General features: G+C 38.3%; 1 protein-coding gene and 1 pseudogene across 12 annotated transcripts in view; both read left to right on the top strand.

Annotated features, from left to right (window-relative positions):
* Nucleotides 1–14,743, top strand: part of CEP78 (centrosomal protein 78) — a 47,060-nt gene extending 32,317 nt beyond the window's left edge. For 5 of the 12 annotated variants that reach the window (XM_004477514.5, XM_071216668.1, XM_071216667.1 and 2 more), the window contains 5 exons: nt 3,468–3,545; nt 5,603–5,769; nt 7,075–7,246; nt 7,564–7,611; nt 8,096–8,725. In XM_004477514.5, the coding sequence (XP_004477571.1) occupies nt 3,468–3,545; nt 5,603–5,769; nt 7,075–7,246; nt 7,564–7,611; nt 8,096–8,662 (1,032 nt within the window). In that variant the 3' untranslated portion in view covers nt 8,663–8,725. Of the gene's footprint in view, nt 1–3,467; nt 3,546–5,602; nt 5,770–7,074; nt 7,247–7,563; nt 7,612–8,095; nt 8,726–12,936 lie in introns of those variants that run through there. The other 7 variants (XM_071216669.1, XM_004477516.5, XM_058301621.2 and 4 more) reach the window with 3 other exon arrangements.
* Nucleotides 14,744–19,944: 5,201 nt separating this feature from the next.
* On the top strand, nt 19,945–20,871 carry LOC101417721 (homer protein homolog 2 pseudogene; annotated as a pseudogene).
* Nucleotides 20,872–27,767: the final 6,896 nt, after the last annotated feature.

Below are 27,767 nucleotides of genomic sequence, written 5' to 3'. Positions count from 1 at the left end.
TGAGAACTGTATGCTCTATTATATGTAAACCACTTAGCATAGTCCCAACCTGTATTATCCTCATTATTAACTTATGTGAAATCCCTATTTTATTTCTATGTAATTTATTACTAGTTACAGCTAAAGCTTAATAAACAGATATTGTATAGAAAGAATCCCATTTGATATATGACCCAAAAAGTCTGTTTGTCATTCTCAAGGGTCATAATATTAAGAATATTTCTTTTTTTTGTTTTTGTTTTTATTGTAATTGGGGTCACTTATTCAGAACACCATGTTCATAATGTCCAAGGTCAAGAATCAGACACTGTTTGAGATAGTGGTAGTGTTATGCTTTGTTCTGGGTCCACAGACTAAACACCTGATGAAGTAGGTTGCAAATAGGTGAGTGGAACAGTTAAAGAATGCTAGTGCTACTGAAAGAGCTAACACAAAATCTGTTTGGTATTAAAGTTATATTAGAAAGGTCTTTCTCATCTTAAACCAAGGATAGCATATCATATGTGAATAAATGAGTACAGGTTTGTTTGCTTGCTTTTAAAAAAAATAGAATCCTTTTTATGGAGGCCATTGTTTTGGTTACTTATAGCCAGAAAGTCTACTCAAGTAATTTTTTCAAGTATTTTTAAAATATTTGATGATGCTGACCTTATTGAAGGAAAAATAGCACCTGAGAGCAGAAAGTACAGAGGGCTAAATTTGTAGGTACCAATTGCAAATGAGGGTAAACTAAAAAGGAGGTTTTGGGCAGGTTTCAATAGGTGAAAGGATTTGGAGAATGGAGCAGAATTAACAAAGTAGTGGAGGAACTTTGATTTGACAAAGCAGAGTGCTTCCTGTTGGGAAGTAAATAAACATAAGGGTGAGCCAGGTAGTGAAGTGCTTTGAAAATTAACTGTGAATAAACTGAACTTTAACTTGAAACTCTTTGTTTCGTTTAAATGATTGCTCAAAAGCCTTTAAAATATGTAAATAGACCTGCTATTTCAGTTAAGTATAGGTGTTCTGTTCATTTATTGCTATATAACAAATCATGCCAAAAACAGTGGCTTAAAATAGTAACAATCATTTATTTTGCCCATGAACTTCAGGGTGAAATGGTGTATTAATTTTCTATTACCGGGAAGCAAACTTGGCCCAATGGATAGGGCATTCACCTACCACATGGGAGGTCGGCAGTTCAAACCCCGGGCCTCCTTGACCCATGTGGAGCTGGCCCATGCACAGTGCTGATGCACGCAAGGAGTGCCGTGCCACGCAGGCGTATCCCCTGCGTAGGGGAGCCCCACGTGGAGGAGCACGCCCCTTAAGGAAAGCCACCCAGCGCGAAAGAAAGTGCAGCCTGCCCAAGAATGGTGCCGCACACACGGAGACCTGACACAGCAGGAAGATGCAACAAAAAGAAACAGATTGGTGCTGCTGATAAGAAGTGGTCACAGAAGAACACACAGCGAATGGACAGAGAGAGCAGACAACTAGGGGAGCAGAAGGGGAGAGAAATAAATAAAAAATAAATGTTTAAAAAATTTTTTTCTATTACCACAACAACTCTTAGCTCACAGTTTTATTTATTTATTTATTTATCCCCCCCACACACACATATATACCCCTTGCTGTCTTGTTCATCCGGGACCTCCCATGTGGTAGGCTGGTGCCCAGCTGCTTGAGCCATATGTGCTTCCGAGCTCACAGTTCTGTAGGTTAGAAGTCCATGCATAGGCTTGGCTGGTTTCTCTCTGCTCAAGATGTGTTATCATCTGGATGCTCTGGGAAAGAGTTCAGATACATGCTTTTATAGGTTGTTGGTGTAATTCAGTTCCTTGCTGTGGGAGGACTAATCCCCATTTCCTTGCTGGCTGTTAGCCAGGGTCACTCTCAGGTACAACCTAGAGGCTGCCCTCCTGCATTTCTTGCCACATAGCTCACACCATACTTGATTTTTTCAAGGCTAGCACAGAGAGTTTTCCTCAGGTCAAATCCCATGAATCCCTCTCATACTTCAGATCTCCTTGTTAAGGGAAAGCCCAATGCCTCTTAATGGATCATCTGATTAGATCATATCCACCCAGGATAAACCTCCCTCTCTTAATTAAGGTCATCTGATTTAAGGTTTTAATTATATCTGCAAAATCTCTTCACGAAAGCAAACATTTTAATGTTTGATTGAATAAATAGGAAGTATGTATTCTACAGCAGGCAGGAATATGGGAGGCCGTCTCAGAAGACTGCCTCCCACAAGTAGTGTCCTCTGCTTTCAAGGACCTTAGAGTCTTAGTTGTTAAAAATCATAAGGTGGTCTACCAATGCCCATCCTCTTTTTCTGAACTTGATGAATGGAAGGATCACCACCTCTGTTACCAGAAATGGTGGCATAGTTAGCATAATGGCTAAGGTACAGACTCTGGCACCCGACTTCTTGAGTTCAAAGCCTGGCTCTACTATTTAACTAATGGTGTGACCTTGGATATGATGTTCCACTTCTCTCTGACTCAGTTTTCTCACCTGTAAAATAACATCCATTCTTTCCTTGTAGGGTTTTGATGATCAAATGAGTTGATACCTAGAAAATTTAGAATGATCATTGGCATATATTAAAAACACTTTTATTTAAAAGTTTTTACAGGCAGCGGACTTGGCCCAGTGGTTAGGGCATCCGTCTACCACATGGGAAGTCCATGGTTCAAACCCCAGGCCTCCTTGACCCGTGTGGAGCTGGCCCATGCGCAGTGCTGATGCGCGCAAGGAGTGCCCTGCCACGCAGGGGTGTCCCCTGCGCAGGGGAGCCCCATGCGCAAGGAGGGCGCCCCATAAGGAGAGCCGCCCAGCACAAAAGAAAGTGCAGCCTGCCCAGGAATGGTGCCGCCCACATGGAGAAATGACACAAGATGATGCAGCAAAAAGAAACACAGATTCCCATGCCGCTGACAACAACAGAAGCGGACAAAGAAGACACAGCAAATAGACACAGAGAACAGACAACCGGGGTGGGGGAGAAAAGGGGAAATAAATAAATAAATAAATAAATCTTTATAAATAAATAAAGGTGTTTACATTCTTAAAATGTGTTTTAATCTGAAATTACATAATTCAGGTGTGTTAAGGCTGTTAATAGGACTTCCTATTATAAACCCAGAAATAAGAATAGAATTTTCCTTTTATGGCATTAATTTTTCATATCTGATATATTAATATCATAGCATATCATATTCCTTTTATGGTGAGCTACTGCAAATCTGTTTTGGAAAGAATGGGATTTAAATAAATCTGCTAACCAAATATGCTAATTTGCTATCTTGGTAATTAATTTTACTAGCATGGTGTGATATTCAGGTAATGAATTATAATCCTGATATCTGCGTTTACTTCTGCTGTGCCTCTAAACAGCCGGTGAGATCTATAACTGGAAGGGATTTTGAGGATCATATTGTGAAATAGCCATAATATTTACTCTTATTTCTTTGCACTAGGAAAAACTGGATGAGTGCCTAAAGCAGTTAAAGGAGGAAAGAGTAATAAGGCTTAAGGCTGATAAAAGAGTCACTGAGGTAAGTAAAAGTTTTTTCTTTTTAATATTAGAGAAGTATAGGTTTATAGAAAAAAAATCATGCAGAAAGTACTGAGTTTCTATATACCCTACACACAGACACACGTTGTTTTCCATATTGTTAACACTTTGCGTTATTGTGGTAACCTTTGTTACAATTGATGAGACAATATTGCTATAATTATACTATTACCTGTAGTCCATAGTTCACATTAGAATTCAGTGTGTTGTACAGTCCTATGGTCTTTTATTATTATTATTATTATTATTATTATTATTATTCTAGTACCATATATACAACCTAAAATTTCTCCTTTTAACCATATTCAAATAAATAATTCCATGGTGTACATTACAGTCACAATATTGTGCTACCTTCACCACCATACATTACTAAAACTTCTGTTTTTTGTTTTGTTTGTTTTTTAAAGATTTATTTTTTACTTATCTCCTCAACCCCTCTGCTGTTCCCCCCCATTGTCTGCTCTCTGTGTCCATTCACTCTGTGTTCTTCTGTGTCTGCTTGTATTCTCATTAGGCGGCTCCAGGAACCAATCCTGGGACCTTCCGGAGTGGGAGAGGCGATTACTGTCTTCTGCAATCTCGGCTCCCTGTTCTGCTACGTCTTCCCATTTTCTCTCTTCCGTGGCTCTCTTTGTGTCATCTTGCTGCGCCAGCTTTCCATGTCTGCCAGCACTCCTGCGCGGGCCATATTCCCATGTGGGACGGCACTCCTGCATGGGCCAGCTCACCGTAGCCCTCACCTGGGCATCGAACCCTGGACCTCCTAAATGGAGATGGGAGCCCAGTTGGTTGAGCCACATCCATTTCCCTGTTTTGTTTTTATTTGATTTTAAGATACACATACATTTTGTAAACTTTAATCAAATGTAGTGTATTGCAAATGGTTGTACCATATTATATTAGCCTTTGTATTTACTTATATTTAGTGGTCATATGATATATATTCTAAAAAGTGGACTGTAGAAAATAAAAATGTTAGGGTTTCTTTTCTGTGCCTTTATATGACTTCAGCTTATATTCTGTTCATGATGCTTCAATTCAAGAAAGCACTTATTAGCGTATACTGTATATACAGTAAGATAAAAGAAGTAACCACCTACCAACAATAAATTATAAGCTAAGATAATGGAATACTTCTAAGAATTCAATGAAAGATAAAAATCTTATAGTATGAGGATTGAATTAGGTATTTGCATGAAAGCAGAACATAAACTAGAAAGATATATAAATATAATTATTACAAGGTAAGTTTAGGAAGGATTTCTTGAAAGGGTCTGAATTAGATTGGAGGACACTTAACTCAAATATTGAGCATCCGCTTATATAAGACAAAAGATATTGAACAAAATTTTCTTTTTGAGAAATACTATCATTGGGCATATATATGCTTTTTGATAAATCGATGACAGAAGAGAGTGAGAAGTAAATATTTTCAAGAAGCCAAGGGGAATAGTGGTAACTGTACAATTAATAAATTAGTTGTGATTTGGAACTTTTAAACTTAAACTTCAAAAATTTTGCTCACAAAAGTTAATCCTTAACATTTAGCAGAATTGTGATATACTTTGTTCAAATCACACTCTGTATTTCATTTTGTATTTTAAGGGATTAAGTAGCTAATTTTCTAATGATTGAATGAGAACCAGTGTGAATTAGCCAGTTAGAAATGTGATCTTTTCTAAAGCTCATTAATAAAACTATATTTTGGCTTATCTATACAGTATACCCTCTAAGTATTATGGAGGAAACTTTATCAGGTGTCTCTGGGTTGTGACTGTTACCTAATATGGTCTGTCTTCACCATCAGTGGATAGTTAAATTAATTACAAATTAATTACCCTTTTTTTTAAAGAGGTATTGGAGATTGAACCCAGGACTTTGTACATGCAAAGCAGGCGTTCCACCACTGAGCTACACCCACTCCACAAATTAATTACCTTTTAAGTATATAATTTTAGTTTTGAGACTAAAACCTGTTTTCTTTTGATGACAATTAATGGAAATTAATCACAAACTTTAAATTTTCTTTTATAGCTGGAACATGAAAATGCCCAGTTAAGAAATATAAATTTCTCTTTGTCTGAAGCTCTTCATGCACATTCATTGACAAGCATGATGCTGGATGATGAAGGTGTTTTAGGCAGTATTGAAAATTCTTTTCAGAAGTTCCATGCTTTCTTGGATCTCCTTAAAGATGCTGGGTAAGTTCATTTCTCTGTGGCCTTCTTTCCTCCACAGATTTAATGGTTTGCTGAGGAACCTGAGCAATTGCATCACTTTTGCAAGGCATATTTTATATGTAATTATATGTAATATATGTAACTTTTTTTTAAAGGGGAATTAATTCTAAAGGAAATACAAATGGCAAACCTGCCTTGGAAATAGGGTAGAGAGCCTAGTATCAAAGAGTATAACCTGTAGATAAAGTAGTTGCTGGGTATAACTCTTGGGATAGACTCAGCTGAAGGTACTTCCAGTTGAAAATTTTCAGCAGTATCTAGAAATTTCCATACCTTTTTTTCATTTTCCTTCCTTTTTAAATAAGTTTGAATTAGAGTTATTTTTGTCCTAGACATTAAAAAAAATGTTACTCTTATTAATCTGAATGATAGGTATAGATCAGTGTTTCTCAGCATAGGAGCAATTTTGCTGAAAGAAGATACTAAAAGAGAGAGTTGGAGATAATTGATGGAGTGAGGATGGGTGGGTTGGATTGAAAAGGAGAGAGATAAACCACGTTCTTGGAGACTGGAAGAAAGGTGGTAAAGATGTGTAGGGATGGAGGGGGAAAAAAAGAGACATGGTGGAAATTGAAGCTTCTAGTAAGACAGCGTTCAAAAGAGATAACAGGAAAGCGGACTTGGCCCAGTGGTTAGGGCATCCGTCTACCACATTGGAGGTCCGCGGTTCAAACCCTGGGCCTCCTTGACCCATGTGGAGCTGGCCCATGCGCAGTGCTGATGCTCGCAAGGAGTGCCCTGCCATGCAGGGGTGTCACCCGCATAGGGGAACCCCACGTGCAAGGAGTGTGCCCCATAGGGAGAGCCGCTCAGCATGAAAGAAAGTGCAGCCTGCCCAGGAATGGCCCCGCACACACGGAGAAGTGACACAAGATGACGCAGCAAAAAGAAACACAGATTCCCAAGCCACTGACAACAACAGAAGCGGACAAAGAAGACGCAGCAAATAGACACACATTACAGACAACCGGGGCGGGGGGTTTGGAGGTAAGGGGAGAAAAATAAATAAATAAATCTTAAAAAAAAAAAAAAGGAGATAACAGGTAAGGAAATGAAGTCAGGTGGGATTTAATACATCGCTGAAAGGATAAGATTTTCCCAGGGCATAAATAGGGAAAGATTTGAGAAGTTGGGAAAGACAGGGTTGTGGTCTGGAGTCAGCTATTGGCTTTTAAGATTTTACAAGTTATCTCATGATGGTAGTTACAGTGAAATCAGTTACAAGCTGTTCTTACATGATTATAATAATCCTTTCCTCTTGTCTAGGCTTGGACAGCTTGCCACAATGGCTGGTATAGATCAGTCAGATTTTAATTTGCTAGGTCATCCCCAGATGAATTCTACTATTAGTAGTCCACCTAAAGAAGAAAAGAAGGCCCTTGAAGAAGAAAAATCAGAATCAAAGCAGAATTCTGTAGGGCAAATGCAGAATATCCAAGTAAGTGGTACAGAACAAGACTTAATGAAATAAGAGTGATTAGTGAAAAGGGAATTACCAAATCAGAGAGAAAATAATAATCTATCTCTAATAGGTCACATGCTTGGGATCCAAAAGCCCCTTGTGTGTCATTTCCAAATCTGAGATTAGTAATTTTATGCACATTTCATGAATACTTGTATTGTTGTAATAAGAAAACTGAAGTTCTTTTGCAAAGTTAATGATCAAAAGCAAACTATCCTCCGTAAAGAAAAATTAGAGAAAATATACCAAATTTTAAATTTAGTAAATCTTTATTCTATTCATATTTCATCTAGGTTTCTATTTGTATGCAGTCAGCTTATAATGAAGGAACACTAATGAAGGTACAAGTACTGATAGAGATAATTTTTAAAAATAACTAATCCAGACATATTTAATAGGCAATATATTATAAGTAAGCACCTGGTTTGGGGAATGGGGGACAGAAACCTGTTCTGCCACAGGAATTCCCTGCTGCTTTTTCCTCTAGCCTTACTTGGAGTCCTCATCTCCCATCTCAGCCAATGTCACCCTTACCTGGGGAACTGGTGACTTAAGAACACGGTCTAGTGTCATTTTGATACTGCTTTCCATGTGCCTGGAGAATAGAAAATAAATTAATTTTCTTTGGGAATAGGATCTTATTATTTCTTCATGAGGGAAAGGGAAACATAATTATGCATAACATGAAAGTCTGAAAATATGGTAGACAATTGTGTGCCTTAGTAAAATCACAGGGTAACATTGAAGTTTTGGACTCTACTTTTTATAGTTAGCTTTTGTTCATCACTGAATTTTGGTTTTGTTTTGCTTTGTTTCTCCTTCCAGTTTCAGAAAATTACAGGTGATGCTAGAATTCCTTTGCCTCTCGATTCCTTCCATGTTCCAGTTTCTACTCAGGAGGCCTTAGTAACTTCCAGAGACAACCTGGGAGTCCCAGTCATTGAGCAGCAGCAAGAGTCTTTTGAAAAATTCATTGCTAGAGCAATTTCTCCTTCAGCAGATGTGATTTCTAGAACTGGAAGTCAAAGAAGAGAAGAGGAGTTGTCCAGAAGTAGCAGATCTACTTCGGAGAAAATTACCAAAACAGGTGAATATACCAAAAAACACTCTGCTAAGAGACAAATTGGAAAGGATCTGCATTCCTACTCTGACTCTGCTATAAACCGGAAGAGCAAAGGAATCAGGGAAAATAGTTCTTTGAGTAATGAACCAGTTAATAAAAATGAGTCTTTGAAAAAACACATTTCTGCCAAGAAAGAAAGTGGAGTAGTGACTGTTTCATCCAAGTCAAATAAAATTAAACCAAATCCACTAGAACATTCTGAAAGTGATACTCTTGGATCTGATTTTGAATTTGAAGAAAGCATCCATGTACTATCACACCTGACATAGGTCTAAATCTTTTGAAATTACGTTTTTGCCTTCAAATTTTAATAAATTTTCTTATGTTTTTCATTGTGTTATATGGTGTTTTAAAATATAGGACTGTAAGCCACTAGAGAAAGATTAATTTATACTTTTTATTATAATGAAACTTTCAGTGTGTATTTCCTTTTGATACTTTGCACCATTCATTCAACAAGTATCTATTGAGGGCCTAATATGTACTACTGTAGGTGCTATGCTTTGCAACAATAAACAAAACAAAGCTGCCCAAGCCTAGACAAGGCTTATAATCATGTAAGAACAGCTTAGATTTCCCTATAACTACCATCATGAAATACTTGAACTCATGAACTAACACTGTGGAGGGAGAAAAAAATAATAAAGCAAGATAAAAGGAATAGAAAGAGGTGGGAGTAAATAAAAGGAATTGTTTTATCAGTTAAATGTGAGGAAATCATTGATTTATTCTTTTTATAAGAATAAATGCAGTAGACATTACTGAGATATTTATTTTTGTATTAAGTTTATGGATTCTGCAATCCTATGAGGTAGGGAACTATTATTATTCCCATTTTATAGATGAGGAATGTGAGGAGATAGGTAATGTGAATTGACCAAAGTTACTCAGCTGTAAATAAGTGGTAGATCTGGAATTTGAACCAGAACCCATACTTTTAATCATTTTGTTATCCTGTTTCCTTGAAGAAATTAGAGGACACAGAGAGAAAAGTCAGTAAGCACTAGAAATGCAAAAAAGTGGGACTATCGGGAAACGGACTTGGCCCAGTGGTTAGGGCGTCCGTCTACCACATGGGAGGTCCGCGGTTCAAACCCCGGGCCTCCTTGACCCATGTGGAGCTGGCCCATGCGCAGTGCTGATGCGCACAAGGAGTGCCCTGCCACGCAGGGGTGTCCCCCGCGTAGGGGAGCCCCACGCGCAAGGAGTGCACCCGCAAGGAGAGCCGCCCAGCGCAAAAGAAAGTGCAGCCTGCCCAGGAATGGCGCCGCCCACACTTCCCATGCTGCTGACTGACGACAACAGAAGCGGACAAAGAAACAAGAGGCAGCAAATAGACACAGAGAACAGACAAACGGGGGAGGGGGGGAATTAAATAAATAAAAATCTTTAAAAAAAAAAGAGTGGGACTATCTAAAAACTCACGTGTCCCCTCCCAACATCTGAGTAGAATTTTTAGGAGACAGAGTAAGTAAGAGTATAAACACACATCTGTGGACTAAATTATCCCTTCCTGGTAAAGCAAGATAAATCTTTTAGTACAACCAGACTGTGACTGAAGTAAGATCAGAGAAAAGCTGGACTGTTGACTGTCTTCTAAAAAGTCCTGCCTGATTGTTATCAAAGAGGCTACTACTACTATTTAGTTCATTACTCATGGATTGAGTGTTATGGGAATAAAACAACAATGCAGTATAGGCCCTTTAATGGGGGGAGAGGGGGTACAAAACAGATGCTTTAATAGTATGTGTTGCATTCTATAATGGAATTTAGCCAGTGTTTGGGGAAGAAGAGAGGGAGTTGCATGGCTAAGAAAGACTGTGCAAAACTAAGTCTTGAAGTAGAGACCAGTGAACAAGATGAAGGGAAAAGCTACTCAAGTCAGAAGGCAAAGGCTTATACCCATGTGAGCATGATATGTTTGGGAAAACACACATATAAGTAGTTTAGAATTATTGGAAAGTCATCAGGCAGTGACAGGTCTTACAACCCATGTTGTAAAAAGCTGGTTCTTTTTTTCTAAGGAAATAGCTAAGAAAGGAGTTAAAGAAGGAAAATGACATGTTCAGGTTTGCATTTTAGATCAGCTTCATTATGAAAGATAGGTTTGAAGGAGCATGGAGATCAACTATGCCCCTCTCTTGTAAGAAGCATTAGGTTTTTATTTATTTTTTTATTATTATTATTTTTTTTAAAGATTTATTTATTTATTTAATTTCCCCCCCTCCCCTGGTTGTCTGTTCTTGGTGTCTTTTCGCTGCGTCTTGTTTCTTTGTCCGCTTCTGTTGTCGTCAGCGGCACGGGAAGTGTGGGCGGCGCCATTCCTGGGCAGGCTGCTCTTTCTTTTCACGCTGAGCGGCTCTCCTCACGGGCGCACTCCTTGCGCGTGGGGCTCCCCCACGCGGGGACACCCTTGCGTGGCACGGCACTCCTTGCGCGCATCAGCACTGCGCATGGCCAGCTCCACACGGGTCAAGGAGGCCCGGGGTTTGAACCGCGGACCTCCCATATGGTAGACGGACGCCCTAACCACTGGGCCAAAGTCCGTTTCCGGTTTTTATTTTTAAATGGCACACCACCATTTCCTCTCTGTCCACTGAAGGGGTTCTGTGGGCAAACATTTTGGGGATGCTGGGCTAAATAAAGTTAAGCGGGTTTGTTTACCATAGGACTTATAAGGGCTATTGTAGGCTAATATTCATTCTGTATGTCGTATGTAGTGGTTCTCAAATACATTTGACTGTAGAGTCCTTTTTGTATAGAAGTGTCTTAAAACTTGCTCCACCAAACACTGATTTGGTAAATTCTGAGTTTAAATGAGTTAGGCAACAACAAGAATAGAAAGGGGTCTGAAATCAGGTATAGATAAAAGGAGGAAAAGGGTTTGAATCCTATTAAAGACAGAAAACAAGAAAGTAATTAGTTTGGGAAGTAAGGGTGAAGTGGAAGTCAGATGCTTGACTCCCATTTGCGTGACTAAAGTTGTGTTGTGCTATGACTGAGGTTGGGAATACAGGATAAAGACCAACTTTCAGGAAAAGAATTTAGTTTTAGATTTGTGGAATTTAGAAGCACCTGTAAAATTCAGAGATGACTAGTAGATTATTAGACATGCGTGTGAATTTGGAAAATTTGGAAAATTGTTCGCATATAACTAGTTGAAATCCTGAAAGTAGATGAGATCACAAGAACTCTGTGGACTGTGAAAGTTCAAGAGATAAACAGAGTAAGGATTCTGAGAAGGAGTGGTGATTGCATTTCAAGAAGGAAGAAGAAGATACAGTGACATGCTACACAGAATATATATCCATTGGATTTTGGTAATTGGGTCTCAGGTGATCTGAGAGCAATTCAGTGAAGTGGTAGACAAGAAAGCCAGATTGTAGTAAGTTGAGGGGATAAGGGCAGGGATCGATGAAGACAGTGGGTATATGCTACTCTTTGAAGGAGTTTGGATGTGAGGAGGAAACAATTGACTGAGGAGGAATTTTATAGAAATTTAGAGTTGTTTTTTCTAGAATGTTTATAGTTGAACAGAAGAAACAAAAAGAAAGACTGAAGATGCTGGAGAGTGAAGTTATGCAGCACAACATCAGTGGGAGTGTGAGACACATTATTGCTCTCAAGTCTGGAAGAAAGAAATTTGAACAAATGGAGATGTAGATTGATTTCTCCTGAATTTGAGGTGGCTCAACTACATACATGAAGTGTGAAACCGTTAGATAAATAATTTAGAGAATCAGGGAAACAAATATGGAAAGGAAAAGAATAAAATCAGGGATGGAGTTCACATTCCAAAATATGTAAAAATGATTGTGTACTAAGAGTTGGATGGATATTGGTAAATTTGGATGGAAATAAGGGTGGGTTGAGTTAGAAGTTACATGAGTTTATTCCTGATATCCTCAGTCTTCTTTGAATTTTTTTTTCTTTTCTTTTTTCATTATTTTTTTTTGGACCATGGAGTTTTAAAAGGACACTTGCACACCCTCCATTATAGTTCTTTCATATTTTATGTATGTTTATCAATCATTTGAAACTATTCCATTAAGCATTATAAATATGGATACTTGGCTGCTTAATGTTTGTGAGTTTAGTCCTTTGAATGATTGTTATACCTTCAATACTATACCTGAGGCAATATCATAAAATTAAAATACAGTATTTTCATTTGGGTTGTAGAGGGTGATGAGCATGTACCTTTACTGAGTGTTAACTGGAATATATTCCATCCATATACAAACTGGACCTTTTTTTTTTTTTTTTTAAGTGTCAGGTATAAGATGTGAAACTATAGAGGAGAGCTTGTCATCCTGCCCTACATCCACCTGTGATTAATAGTGGTCAAAAATTACAATTGCATGTGTATCCAGTTCTATAGTCAATAACCAGCTAGACTAATTTTGACTATTACAGAATAATACCCAATCTTAAAACAGTAGTAACTCCTGCTACTCAGAAGATCAGCAAAATAGATGATTTTTTAAAAAATTCTAATTATAGATTAATGTGGATGACTGAACACATTCTTTTACTCTTCCAGAATCCCATTGAAATGACTGAAGAAATATTAAAATAAAAATAAATTAATAGCAGAGTGGAAAACCAGAAACCGGACAATGTGGAATTTCTGGAAGATATCAAACAGATTATTGATGGACCATTTAACTAGGTAAAGAGTGGAACAGCTGAGCCATTCCACTCATCTTTGGAACATCTAATTCTGGAGTTTGCCATCAGGCTAAGGCTAAGAAAAAGGCTCTCTGAAGTGGGAGTTCTGACGCAGGAAACCCTGGGATTGGAAATAAGGGAGTTACCCGAAATGGCCACAAGGAGGAATCAAAGATAAGTTACCCACACACTTTTCTCTGGCTATATGGCCTGCCACTCCCCTTTCAATCACCAGAAGTACCTATAATCAGAACCTTTTCTTTTGAAAGTGAACCAGAATTCTCATTTGGCTGAGGAAAGGCATTCAGTTAACAAAATGTTAATCTTAGTTCCTCATCTATAAATTTGAACAGACAGCCAAGAATCGTGAAATTTGAAGAATACTAGAAACATAAAAGGCATCAAAATAAAACAAATGAATTGTCCTCTTTAAGAAAATAGTTACTAGGAGAAAAGAAATTTTTAAATTAATACAATTAAGATCTTAGATTCACAAGACATGCATCTGTAATAGGATGGATGCTAGGAAAAGAAATATTTTGAGTTTCTGGAAATTAAAAATGTGATTGTGGGGGAGCAGATGTAACTCAAGTGATTGAGTGGGTACCTCCTAAAAACAAATGAAAAAAACAGCTCATTGAGAAGTGGTAGCTCAGTGGTTGAGCACCTGCTTCCCATGTACAAAGTCCTGGGTTCAATCCCCAGTACATCCTAAAATATATAGATATAGATATGATTGTGGAAATAAAAGGCTGAGCAGGTGGGCTAGATAGCTTGTGGAGTCAGTTGAAAAATTTGTGAAATGAAACATTCAATCAAGGGCTCTCAACATGTACTGCAAAGGGACAAAAGGTAAAACTTAAGAAAAAGAGAATCCAGGAGAACACTGTTTGGCATATAATATGGGCACAAATATTTATTCAATTAATGAGACAAAAAATACCAGGTAAGCATTAGATTTCACATCATTAACCAGATTACTTAGAAAATCTTTCACTAAGAATTACTAAAGCAAACTGAACCATGAATCCCTGAAAGAATTTAAATCAAAGAAACAGTGATTAACAAAGACACCAGAGAAACTTATAAATCTAAATAAATATTAACATGCAATGTGAAAATAAGACAAAGTCCAAAACTAAAAACCTAGGTTTTGACGTGAAACGAGGCACGGCAGAGTGTAGAAAGGAAAAGTATGCTCAGGATCTTGTCTTATTCAAAAGAAATAGAGTACTTGCTCTAGGAGCTGATAGACAAATATTTAAAAGTTAAGGGTTCATCAGTAAGGATAGGGTAGCTGATGCTCTAGTAATATCTCCAAAATCTTAGTGGCTTAACACAATATCGGTTTATTTGTGTTCATGCTGTATGCCTTTGGTAAGTTGGGTAGGGGCTCTTCTCCGTATCACAACTCAACCTGGAAACAGGGATGGTGGAACATCACTATTTGGAACATTGCTGGTTGCGGTGCTTAAGGGAAAAGAGAGTGTAATGTAACATATACTGGGATGTAAAACTTCTGCTCACGTTTCATTGGCCAAAGAAAATCATGTGGCCATGCCTGAGTTTAACAGAGCAGGGAAGTGAAGGAGAGAGAACCAAATATATGTGAACAACTACCAAACTACTGTGAAAGAGAAGATGGAGTTTAAAAATTTAATAAAAACAGGAAAGAAAAATGAAACAAGTTGTTTAGGGGAAAAAAACCCAAATAGCAAGTTCTTTTCTCACAAGCATGAGTAGTTTAAATTCTGTTAGACAACATCCTTAATTTTGGGTAAGAACACAAAATCCAGTTATGCCATTTGCAAAAGACAAACTAACTGTCACAGCTTATAAATATAGGTAGGTGTGGCTATGTTAAATTTAGATTAAATAGAACCCAAGGTGACAACCATTAAATGGAACAAAGTGAAAAATTGGGGTGGGGAGGGCTTATTTAAAAGTACAGTTTTGCAGAGAGTTTTTTTTTGGGGGGGGGGGCGGTTTTAATTAGAGAAGTTGTAGGTTTGCAGAAAAATCATCCACAAAACATAAGTTCCTTTATACCAGCCCCCATTTTGAACATTTTGCATTACCATGGGACCTTTGTTACAACTTTGATGAAAGAATATTATTATAATGTACTATTAGCTATTAGTCCATAGTTTATATTAAGGGTCACTGTGTTGTACAGTCCTATGGTTGGTTTGTATTTAAATTTTTGTTCTAACAACATATATACCATTTTAAATTGCCCTTTTTAACCACGTTCAGATACATAATTCAGTGGTGATAATTACATTCACAATTTTGTGTCACCATCACCACTATACATGACCAAAACTTTTCCATCTCCAAATAGAATCTCTGTACCAATTTAGAACTAAGTCCCCTTTCCCTAGTCCGACCCCACCCTTGGTAACCTGCACCCTAGTTTCTGACTCTCTGAATTTGCTTATTCTAATTATTTCATATCACTGAGCTCATACAATATTTGTCCTTTTGTGTCTAGCGTATTTCACCCCATGTTATGTCTTCAAGGTTCATCCATGATGTCGCATGTATCAGAACCTTGTTCCTTTTCATGGCTGAATAATTTCCATTGAATGTATACAACACACTTTGTTTATTCATCTGCCGATAGACACTTGGGTTGCTTCCATTATTGTGAATAATGCCACTATGTGCATCAGTGTGAAAATACCTGTTTTAAGTCCCTGCTTTCAATTCTTTTGGGTATATACCTAGAACTGGGATTATGGTAACTTTATACTTCACTTTCTGAAGGACTGCCAAACTGTTTTCCACAGTGGCTGCACCATATTACATTGCTACCAAGAATAAATTAGTGTTCCTATTTTGCAGAAAGATTTTAAAAAGATTTATCTGCATTCTAAAAACTTGGCTGCAAAGCAAATAGAGCAAAAGTTTAGAAATATATTGAAAAATGGACAAACCAATTAAAAGAACCATTAACACACCTCTCTTCAAAATCAGTGGATCTACCACTTATTGGAATGGCTAAAGTTAAAAAAAGAAAGAAAAAATATATAAAATACCAAGGGCTGTTGGGAATGCATGGCAACTTGGAATTCTCATAGATTGCTGATGAGAATGCAAAATGGGGCACTCATAACAGTTTGGAAGATTCTTTAAACATCAAGCATATACATATTATTAACCCAGCAATTCCACTGCTGGGTATTTACCCTAGAGAAATAAAAACTTATGTTTACACAATAAACTATGTGTGGATGTTCATAGCAGCTCTATTCCTAATCACCAAAATGTCTTCTAAAGGTGAAGGAATTAAAAAAATGGTGGTGATAACACCCAGACAATGGAAATACTACTCAGCAATAAAAAGGAATACCTTATTATACAAGTAACAGTTTCACTAAATTTCATAATTATTATGCTGAATGAAAGAAGCTAGTCTCAAAAAGGTTACATATCTTATGAATTAGTCAGCCAAAGGGGTGCTGATGCAAAATACCAGAAATCTGTTGGCTTTTATAAAGGGTGTTCATTTGCGGTAAGGTCCTAAAAGGTCCTAAAAAGTCCAGCTCAAGGTACCATAAGATGTACTTGCTCACCCAAAGTAATTTGCCACGTGTTACAACAAGATAGCAGGTAATGTCTGCAAGGGTTCAGCCTTCTTGCTCTTAAGGCTCCTGGTCCCAGCTTCTTCTAATATCAGTTGTAGGCTGGCATAAGGCTCGTCTCTCTCCCTGGGGCTCATTTCTTTCTGGGCTCAACTCTTCTGGTCTCTTCACAAGGTCAGCTGTAGACTACCAGGTTCATCTCTGTACCCGGAGCCTCTGCCATGTCTAATAAGCTGTCTCTCTTCCTCTGTGTTCTTTCTTTCTGTGAGTTTGCTCCTGTGTGAGAGGCTGTTTTGTCAGCCCACCAAAGGGTTGGGCACTCAAGGCTGAGTTGCACTCTAATGACACGGTTGAATCCAAGCCCTAATCTTAACAATTTAATCAGACGTCTCAGCTGAATCTAATACAAACGAAGGGTATCATGCCCAGAGGAACAGACCAGTTTACAAACATAATCTATATTTCTTATTGGAATTCATAAATAATACCAAGCTGCCACATCTTATAATTCCATTTTTGTCTAGACAAAACTAGAGCAACAGAGAAAAGATCAATGGTTGTCAGGAGTTAGCAGTGGGGTGAGGGCTTACAATGAGGCACTGCAAGGGAGTTTTTTGGGGATATGGAACTGTTGTGTATTCTGATTGTGATGGTAGTAACATGAGTCTATGCATGTGATAGAACTGACAGAACTTTGTACCTTTCAGTTTCACTGTATGATAATTTTAACTTTTTATTTTGAAATAATTTCAAACTTACAGGATAGTTACAAAAACAATACAAACCCATATAGGGAACTCCAATTTATGACACCCCCCCCCAATACCTAGATCCATCAACTTTAACATTTTGCTGCCTTTGCTATATTATTCTTTCCATCTACCCATCTATCTATTTTCTGAATATTTGAGGGCAAGTTGCACACATCGTACTCCTTGAATACATAATACTTCCATGTAGATTACCTATAAACAAGGATATTCATTTATGTGACCCACTTAAGTGCTGTTATCAAATTCAAGGAATTTGACATTGATATAAAGCTTAAAGTCTGTTCCAATTTTTTCTTATATCCCAACAATGTCCTTTTGAACCTTTTTTTCTCCATATTTAGATTCCATTCAGGTGGCATGTGTTGCATTTATTGTCATCTCTTTCTTTTTTTTTAATTATAAGAACATATAAAATTTCCCCTCCTAACCCCTCACAAGTATACCATTCAATGGGATTAACAGCATTCACATTGTTGCACCATGGTTCAATACTAGAACTTTCCCTTCATCCCAAACAGAAATCCAACACTTATTTTGCATTAACTCCCCATTGCCCTTGCCTCCCACCCCTGGTAACTTGTACTCTACTATCTGTTCCTATGAGTTTGCACATTCTCTGTTAATTTCTCTGTGGTTACAGTGGGACTTAAATCTCTAACATTCTTGTATGCTTTGATACCAATTTAACTCAAATAGCAAACACGGGAGGGGCGGGCAGGGGAGGCGGCGGCCATGTTGTCGCGCGCCTGTGTCTCGCCCTCGGTGCTTCGGTGGTGCAGAGGAGCAGGGGAGGAGGAGGAGGTGCGGTGGCGCCGAGGCAGGTGGAGAGGGAAGAGGTTGCCGCTACCGGAGGCGGAGGAGGGGACGGCGGCCCACAGTGACTCCGCCGTGTGCCCAGTGGTCGGTGTCCCCGGCTGCGGTCGCAGAACCCCGTCTGATTTGTGGATGAAAATGAATCATGATTTTCAAGCTCTTACGTTAGAATCTAGGGGAATGGGAGAGAGGCAGAGAAAGAGTCCAGTGACTCCTCTGGGCCACAAGAGGGCACCCTGCAGCTAGCTAGCCCTCCCCTTCTTCAGGACAGCGTTTTCCAAACAGTTCGTCATTTTCAGAGGACTGATTTAAGGCTTTTACGTACCAAAAAGTCTTGGGAACCTGATGATTCAACAAAAGATGACAAAAAGGCATACTACTTGGGGATGATTAATGGAGAGAGACTGCATGGGGAACGTCTCACCATTTAATTTCCCAGCGTATTGTGGTACGGAGATCTGGACAAGGTTTTCATGGAAACAGTGAAGTAAATGCAGTACTGTCTCCGGGATCAGAAAGTGGAGGCCTTGGTGTGAGCATGGTAGAATATGTATTAAGTTCCTCTCCTGCTGATAAATTGGATTCTCGATGTAGGAAGGGAACTTCTGTAAGTATTTTGAATAAAGAAATACTTCATATTTGAAAAAAAAAAAGTAAACACAAACTATTTTCCTGTACCTCTCCATCCCTCCACCTTTAGGTAGTTCTTTTCAGAAATTACATATGTATATATTATGAGTGCAAAACCATTCATCACTACATTTTATCCATTTGCTTTTTAGATCCTGTAAGAAGTAAAAAATGGAGTTGCATATCAGAAGTACAGTAGTACTAGTATTTATATTTACCTGTGTCATTATCTTTGCCAGAGATCTTTAGTTCTTCATTTGGCTTCAGTCAATTTTCTAGTTAACTTTCCTTCCAACCTACAGAACTCCCTTCAGCATTTTTTAGTGGTGATGAGCTCCCTCAGCTTTTGTTTATTTGGGAATGTTTTAATCCTGCTCTCATTTATGAAAGACAGTTTTGCTGGTTATAGAATTCTTGGTTGGCAGTATTCTGCTTTTAGTACCTTAAATATGTCTTCCCAATGCTGTCTTGCCTCCATGGTTTCTGATGAGAAATTGGCACCTAATCTTACTGAGGCTTACTTTGATATGACAAGTTGCTTCTCTCTTGAAGCTTTCAGAATTTATTCTTTATCTTTGGTATTCAGCAGTTTAATTAAAACATGGCACAGTGTGGGTCTATTTGGGTTTATCCTGTTTGGAGTTCATCAAATGACTTGGATGTGTATATTCATGTCTTTCCTTAAATTTGGAAAGTTTTCACCATTATTTCTTTAAATATTATCTCTGCCCTTTCTCTCTTCTTCTGGGACTCCTGCAATGCATATGTTGGTAAGCTGAATGGTGTCCCACAGGTTTCTCAGGATCTGTTCAGTTTTTTTCTTTCTTTCTTCCTTCTCTGTCCTCCATTGGGATGATATCCATTGTCTTTTCTTCAAGTTTACTTATTCTTTCTTGTGCCAGCAACAATCTGCTGTTGAACCCCTCTAGGGAACTTTTTAATTCTCTTTTTGATGTCTTTAGGGCTGTTTGGCTTCTTTTGACCGGCAAATTTTTCAGTCTACTTTATATCACAGGAAATTTTTATGATGGAAAGGTCTGATGATGCATGCATCCAATCACATTATGATTTACATTTGAAGTATGGATTTGTTGGATCTGTGTATTTTTTTGCTTAGCTTTAAATATATATTAGTAAAGGTTCAGAGGAGAATTGATGATTTTGAGTCTAGGAGAAGTCGAAGCTAAGGTGATCGTGAACAGCACAATCACACCAAATGTGACTTTCACCAAAATGTCGCATAAGTTTGGGCAATGGGCAGACAGCAGAGCCAACACGGTGTTGGGTTTGGGATTTACCTCTGAGCAGCAGGTAGCAAAATTTGCAGAAAAACTCCAGGAAGTGAAAGAAGCTGTCAAACTAGCCACAAACAAGTTCCTGGAGAAAATCGAGACCCCGAGCAACCATTCCCAAGATTCTGGGTGTGAAACCCCATTGTCTTCCTACTCAGGCATCCAGTGTCAATGAGACATCGATGAAAAGCCTTCTCATGTGGGTCCTGCTGACACACTTGAAATCCGAGAATGACAAGCTGCCGATCACTTTGACACAGAGTGCTGCCAACGCGAAGAAATGGAGATGGAGCTGCAGACCCTACGCTATCAGAGTCAGCAGCCAGTGGAAGAGATAGTTCTCCATCTGCCGCAATGAGATCCTCTGGCTCCAGAACAAGAATGACAAACTGGAAGAAAAATGCAATGAGAAAAGCAGAGAGAAGAATACCCAACTGAAGAAAATGAGGAGCTAGAGTTGGAACTCCCAGAAAAGCAGAGGGAATTAAAAAATCTCCAAAAACAAAGTGAAATCATGCCTCAGCTCAACTCAGAGTGTGAATACATTTCTGAAAAATTAGAGGCAGCAGAGTGCACTCTCCAAAGACAGACACTGAGGAGTGTAAATACTGACAGCATCACCTGAAGGTGGTGCTGAAGGAAGTTCTTCAACCTCTGGAGGTGCTGGAATCCATGACTTTCCATGAGGCCACTCCAAGCTGGGCACGGACAACCAGGGCATGGCCGAAGCCTGGGCGCCCATCAGTAGTTCCCAGTGTATATGGGAGACAGAAGAGAGCGAGGGTGTTCTACCGTTTGCATTGCTTCTGTAGATGCAGGTGCAGTCCTGCTTCCAAACCAGTCGTGCCCTCCTCTCCTCTTTGGACTAGAAATCTCCTCACTTCCTCTGACCTTGTGGGGTGTGGAAAAGTACAAGATTCTGACTCAGGAATTTAGACATAGGTCTACATTAAGCATTTATATAGTCAGGGCAGGTACTTCCTTAAGGGCTGTTGCAACCATATGAACAGAACAAAATATTTTCTAGTTCCAATATGAATACCCCTTACACCAAACTGTCTTGTTCCCTTTTTTGGATAGCATTCAGAGTAATCGAATGTCTACCAGGTACCAGTCTATAAGGCCATGAATGAAGTCAATAAATATTGAACAGCTTTAAAACAACCACTTAGTAGAGAGTTGTCCAGAGAAAGAAAACAAGTTTCTGGTGGGCATGCCTTCTCTGTCATATAAATTGCCTGTATCCACTGTGTCCAGCCCCCATTGCTGTTTGTAGGTTGGAACCATGTTTCTTTTCCTCTTTTTAATTTCTGAGTAAATGACTGCTGTGAGGACAGCACAGTGAGGGCACCTAGCACAGTGAGTGTCTGGGACAAAGTAGGTGTTTAGTAAATGTTAAATTTTAAAAGTATGTATATGTAGGGAAGCAGATGTGGCTCATCCAATTGGGTTCCTGTCTACCATATAGGGGGCTCTGCGTTTGTGTCCCAGGGCCTCCTTGTGAAGGCAGACTCGCCCACGCCTGTGGAGAGCTGACTGCCCATGCCCATGAAGAACTGGCGCAGCAAGATGATGGAACAAAGGGAAACAAGCAGACATAGAAGAATGCATAAGAATGCACAGCAAATGGACACAGAGAGCAAACAGCAAGGAAGCAGCGGGGGGGGGGGGGGGAAGGGGCGCAGGGAGGGGGTGGGAGGTGTGGGGATAAATAAATAAAATAAATCTTAAAAAAAGAAAAAAAGTACCAGTATTGTGCTGGGTATTAAAAAAAAGTGTATATATGTATACACACACACACTTTTTGTATATATATATATATATATATCCAGCATTAGGAATAATTTTTAGGAAGATACCTAATATAGAGAAGACTTTAACAGAGAATACTCTTTACAATTTAATACCAATATGACTGTATAATTTTATTCCAATAAATTTGAAAGGCTAGATGAAGTATGATGACTTTTAAAAATATAGAGATTGCAACTGATGAAAGTATAAACATAAGGTGGTATGTCTGTACATGGAATTTATTCCACCCTAAAAAAGGAATGAAGTACTTATGCTTCAACATGGCTGAACTTTGAAAACCTTATTCTAAGTGAAAGAAGCTAGTCACAAAAGACTGTATTGTATATATATTAGTCCGCCAAAGGGGTGCCGATGCAAAGTACTAAAAGTCTATTGGCTTTTTTAAAGGATATTTATTTAGGGTAAAACTTACAAGTTACAAGGCCCTAAAGAGTCCAGCTCAAGAATGCCTTCTCACCAAAATCAATTGCCACTAACGCTGATTTCTGCAAGGGTTCAGGCTTCCTCTCTCTCAGCTGCAGGCTGGCGTACGGCTTGTCTCTCAGGGCTTTCTCTCTCTTCTGGCATAGGGCTTGTTTCCTTCCAGGCTTTCTATATCAGTCTCAGCTCTTCTGGTCTCTTCACAAGTTCAGTTGTAAACTATCAGGTGAATGCCTCATCTCTCCCCATGGCTCCAGGACCAAAATGACAGAGCTCTCTTTTCCATTGTGTCTTCTTGAGTGAGTGTCCATTTTATATTGACCCACCAAGGGGGTGGGGACTCAACCTGAGTGACACCTTACTGATGTGGTCCAATCAAACCCCTAATCTTAACAGGTAATTTAATCAAAGACATCTCAGCTAATCTAATGCAATCAAAGTGTATTGCACACAGAGGAATAGATTAGTTTACAAACACCATCTTTCTCTTCTTGGGATTCATATAATAATATCAAATTACCACTCTATATGATTCTATTTATATGGAGGTACAGAACAGAAGACTCTACAGAAAGTAGATTCTTAATTGCTTAGGGCTGGGGGTAGGGGATAAGGAGGTAAGAGGGTGCTAACAAAAGATAAGGGGTTTCTTTTTGAAATGAAAGTGTTAGAAAATTTATTGTGGTCACTGTTGCACACATCTGTGAATATACTAAACAGCATTGAATTGTACACTTGAAATGGGTGACTTGTATGCCAATTATATCTTGATACAGCTGTAAAAACTACAGAGAAATAGAAAAAATTGAAGGCTTAATTAAGAAATATAAATAGACCCAATATCATAGGAGAAATTGAAAAGGTAGTACAAAAACTTCTCCTTTAAAAAAATAGTATTAAACATGCAAGGAACACATTTATTATTTGTAAGCCTTTCCAGAGTTTAGAAAATGATGTAATGTTTCCTAATTTATTCCTCATCCTGATACCCAAACTGTACAAACAAAGAAAACTGTAGTCCAGTCTCCCTTAACAGAAGTGCAAAAATAAAAAATAAAACTAGAAATTTGAATTCAGCAGTACAGTAAAAATATGTCATTTTCAAATAGATTTATAAAAAATATGCAAGATTTATTCAACATAAGAAAATATATTAGTATATCTCACTAAATTGACAGGTTAAAGAATTACACAATCATCTTCATATGCTGAAAAAGCATTTGATAAATTCAACATCCTCTGTGCTCTTAATCTAGAAATAGAAGGAAACTTCCTTAACTTCCTTAGCTTGATTAAATGTACCGATCAGAAAACTACAGCATTCCAACTTGGTGAAAAGTTTGAAGCATTCTTGTTAATTCTGAAAGAAGACAAGAAATAGTACTAAAAAGTACTACGATTGAAAGTGAGACAAGATTATAAAGATGTTTTGTTTTGTTTTGTTTTTGACAAAAAGGAACCTATGATTATCTATTGGTATGCTATTACAACTGAGAAAGCTTAGTAAGGCAGCAGGGCGCAAACCCTATGCACCAAAATCAAATGCTTTTTTATATACCAACAATAATCAGAAAACGTACAGGGAAAAAAAGATCCCCATTTACAATAGCTACAAGTTAAAAGTATTTCCTAGAAATAAGGTTAACGAGAAATGTAGAGAGTGATAAACAGAATAAACTACTGACAGGCGTAAAAGAAGACCCCAAAAATGGAGAGGCACACTATGTTACTTTACAAGAAAACTCAACATTATAAATATGTCATTTCTACTGAGTTAATTTGTAAGTACAAAGCAACTTCATACAATCACAACCAGTTTTTATTTTTAGGTACCTTTTTTTTAGGTACCAGGGTGGGAGATCGAACCCCAGGCCTCTTATGTGGGAAGTCAGCGCTCAACCACTGAGCCACATTGTTTCCCCTGAGTTGGTTCCTTCCTTTGTTTGCCTGTTGTTGTATTTTTTTGTTTTTAGGAGACCCAGGGACCAAACCTGGGACCTCACATGTAGGAAGCAGGTGCTCAACTGCTTGAGCCACATTCACTCTCCAGATTTAAAAAAATTAATATAATAACCCAATTATAAAGTTCATGTGGAGGAGATAACACACAAAACAAATTTTGACTATATGTTAGAGCAATTCATGGAGGTAGGTCACCCAACAGAGAATTCAGGAAGAGAGCAATGTGTATTTGGGGATTTAATATCTGAAATTGATGGCATTACATACAAGTAGGAAATCCAAAAAAATGATGCTGAAATTATTGACTAGTTGGAAAACATATTTCATATTATGGTCAAGAAATAAAATCCAGATGGATTAAACATGAAATTTCAAAAGAACCACAAGAAAATATTGGAATTTTTAAAAATGTGATATGGGGAAGGTTTTCCTGAACAAGACACAAAACCCAGTAGTCAAAGGGGAAAAAAGATAGGTTTGACTACATTTTAAAAATGTAAAATTTCTGTATATAAAATCAGACATTTAAATAAAAGACAAACTGTTGGGAAAATATGAGTAATGTAACAGAAAGGTTAATATCCCTAATATAAAGGGGCACTTAGAATCCAAACAAAAAATGGATAAAGGATATAAAAGTATTTTTGTCAAGGAGAATAAATATAGACACTAAACAGGTAAAGATATTCAACTTCATAAGCAACTAGGGAAATTAAAATGATGCTATTTTAAAATCCACTGAAATGGCAAATATTAAAGTGTTGGTAATAGCTAATGCTGGGGATAATGTGAGGAAGTAAGTGCTCTCAGTTATTATTGAAAAAAGTATCAGTTGATACAACTTTTGAGATAGACAGTTTGGCAGTATATATCACTATTTAAAATGTGTCTAGACTTTGATGTAGTGGCTCTAATTCTAGACATGCAGCCTAAAGAAATATTCGTGCAAGTGTCCAAAGAAATCATATACACAGGAACATATACTGAGGCATTTTTTGAAATAATGAAAAATTAGAAACAACATAGTTGAACCCAAATGAAAATTGTTGAATTGGTATGCCAGTTCCTACCATGTAATATGCTGCAGCAACAAGAAGAATAGCTCTATGGTTTGGGCATGAAAATATTTTTAAAACACATTGATATGAAAATAAAGCAGGGAAATGGATGTGGCTCAAGCGATTGGGCTCCCATCTTCCATATGGGAGGCCCCAGGTTCAATTCCTGGGGCCTCCTCGTGAAGGCAAACTGGCAGCCCACAAGATGATGCAATAAAGGGAAACGCAGAGGTAAAAAGCAAGAGATTCAGCAGACCAGGAGATGAGGTGGCTCAAGCAACTGAGTGCCTTTCTCCCAAGCTAGGAGGTCCTGGGATTGGTTCCTGGTGCCTCCTAAAAGAGAAAGACGAGAAGAAAAGACAAGCAGACATGGGAAGAACACACAGCGAATGGACACAGAGAGCAGACAGTGAGTGCAAACAAAAACAAGGGGGCAGGAAAAGAAAATAAAGCAAGTTGCACAGTAATATTTATCCTACAACTCCTGTTTAAATAGTTAAAAACCTATTTACATTTGTGTACTGTAGACCTGTGTCTGTGCACATCTAGACAATTGTCTGTAATGGTAATATATCAAGCTATTGACAGTGGTTAGCTCTGCAATGGGATTGGAAGGGGAGGAATGAAAGGAGGTTTTGCATGTTTTACTCTATTGTATGTTTGAATTTTTGTAAAACCATGTTTTTGTGTATGACTTAAGGTAATTTGTTAAGTTCTTCGTCATAGAAAACTTAGAAAATACAATTTAATCCATTCTATGCTCCTTGTCTATTTTTTTTTCCTTTTGAAATGGGCCTGTCCTTATTTCCTTATTTTCATGAATGAAAATGGGCTTTACTATGTAACTTCCTCTGAAGAGCTTTGTTCCCCTGAGGAACTGTTGTAGCCTAGGCAGTATATTTCAATGTTTTTTAAAAAACCACTACCGACAGTAAAAATTTTATTTTATGCAAGGTAAAATGCAATCGTCCTGGCATACACCCAACCTGTATGTACACATACTGAATGAAAAGTCTCATAAAAGAGTTCCTACTGTACTTCTAGTGACTCATTCTATGTTCTGTTCTATTTCATTCCTTTAAAGAAAACCCTGTTTGCAAGCCACTGGTTAGGTTTCACAATCCACTATTGGGTTGTGTCCCTACTGTTTGAAAACACTGGCCAAAGTGTTTCAAACATTTATCTATCCCTGACAAAAAACTATTAGGAGGCATAGAATGCAAGTCTTTCTCATTTGTGCAACTCCTCCAAAGCTTAGCCTTCTTGAGTTCTTTATTCTCAATGGTCTTAAATTCCCTCCTCCCCTCTTTTAAAAACACTTTCGTTACACTGAAAGCCCGAGTTTTCATATTGACACTACTTGAGAACTTTTTTTTTTTTTAAAGATTTATTTTTATTTATTTTAATTCCCCTCCCCTCCCCCGGTTGTCTGTTTTCTGTGTCTTTTTGCTGCGTCTTGTTTCTTTGTCCGCTTCTGTTGTCGTCAGCGGCACGGGAAGTGTGGGCGGCGCCGTTCCTCGGCAGGCTGCTCCCTCCTTCGCGCTGGGCGGCTCTCCTTACGGGGTGCACTCCTTGCGCGTGGGGCTCCCCTGCGTGAAGGACACCCCTGAGTGGCAGGGCACTCCTTGCGCGCATCAGCACTGCGCATGGGCCAGCTCCACGCGGGTCAAGGAGGCCCGGGGCTTGAACAGCGGGCCTCCCATGTGGTAGACGGACGCCCTAACCACTGGGCCAAAGTCCGTTTCCCTACTTGAGAATTTTAAGATGTTAGATGGTCACAGATTAAAATAAAATATAAAGGTTTGGCTTACCACCACCCACCCCTCTTGTTTTAGATAGTCACTGCGGGCTCTGCGGCTCTCAAAGGCACCTTGTGCCCTACAGAGGCATGAAAGTACTCAGCCTAATGCCCCTGTTCTCCTGGTCCAGTTTGTAAATGTTAAATCAGTGTGATAGGAAAAACAAACAAACATCCCCTGGTAGTTTAGAAGTAGACAAGGACATTTCCTATAGATTAAACAATCATTAACTTTGTTTCTAAATGACCAGTGAGGATGAGGTGAGCTATTTCATGCCTTAAAAGATAGTCCCTAAAATCCTTGAAATAAGAAGTCTAATCTCTTGGAAACAAGAGAGCAAATAAACAAAAACCTCAGCTCCACAAAATCTTTAAAACTAGAGAATCCCAGCTCAGTATTTTAAATGGTAAAATTTGAGTAGTTTGAATACACCAAAAGGAATTGGCTAAAACAGCTCTAATTTCTTTATACTAAATTCAGATTTGACCTTGTTGCATAACAGATGGGAGACATTTTCATACATTATTTCGAGTCTTGCAAGCCTGTAAGGGACA

The sequence above is a fragment of the Dasypus novemcinctus genome, chromosome 8 (assembly GCF_030445035.2).
Source record: "Dasypus novemcinctus isolate mDasNov1 chromosome 8, mDasNov1.1.hap2, whole genome shotgun sequence".
In the NCBI taxonomy this organism is placed as follows: Eukaryota; Metazoa; Chordata; class Mammalia; order Cingulata; family Dasypodidae; genus Dasypus; species Dasypus novemcinctus.
Note: the sequence above shows the minus strand (reverse complement) of the source record. Positions and strands in the feature narration are given on the sequence as shown.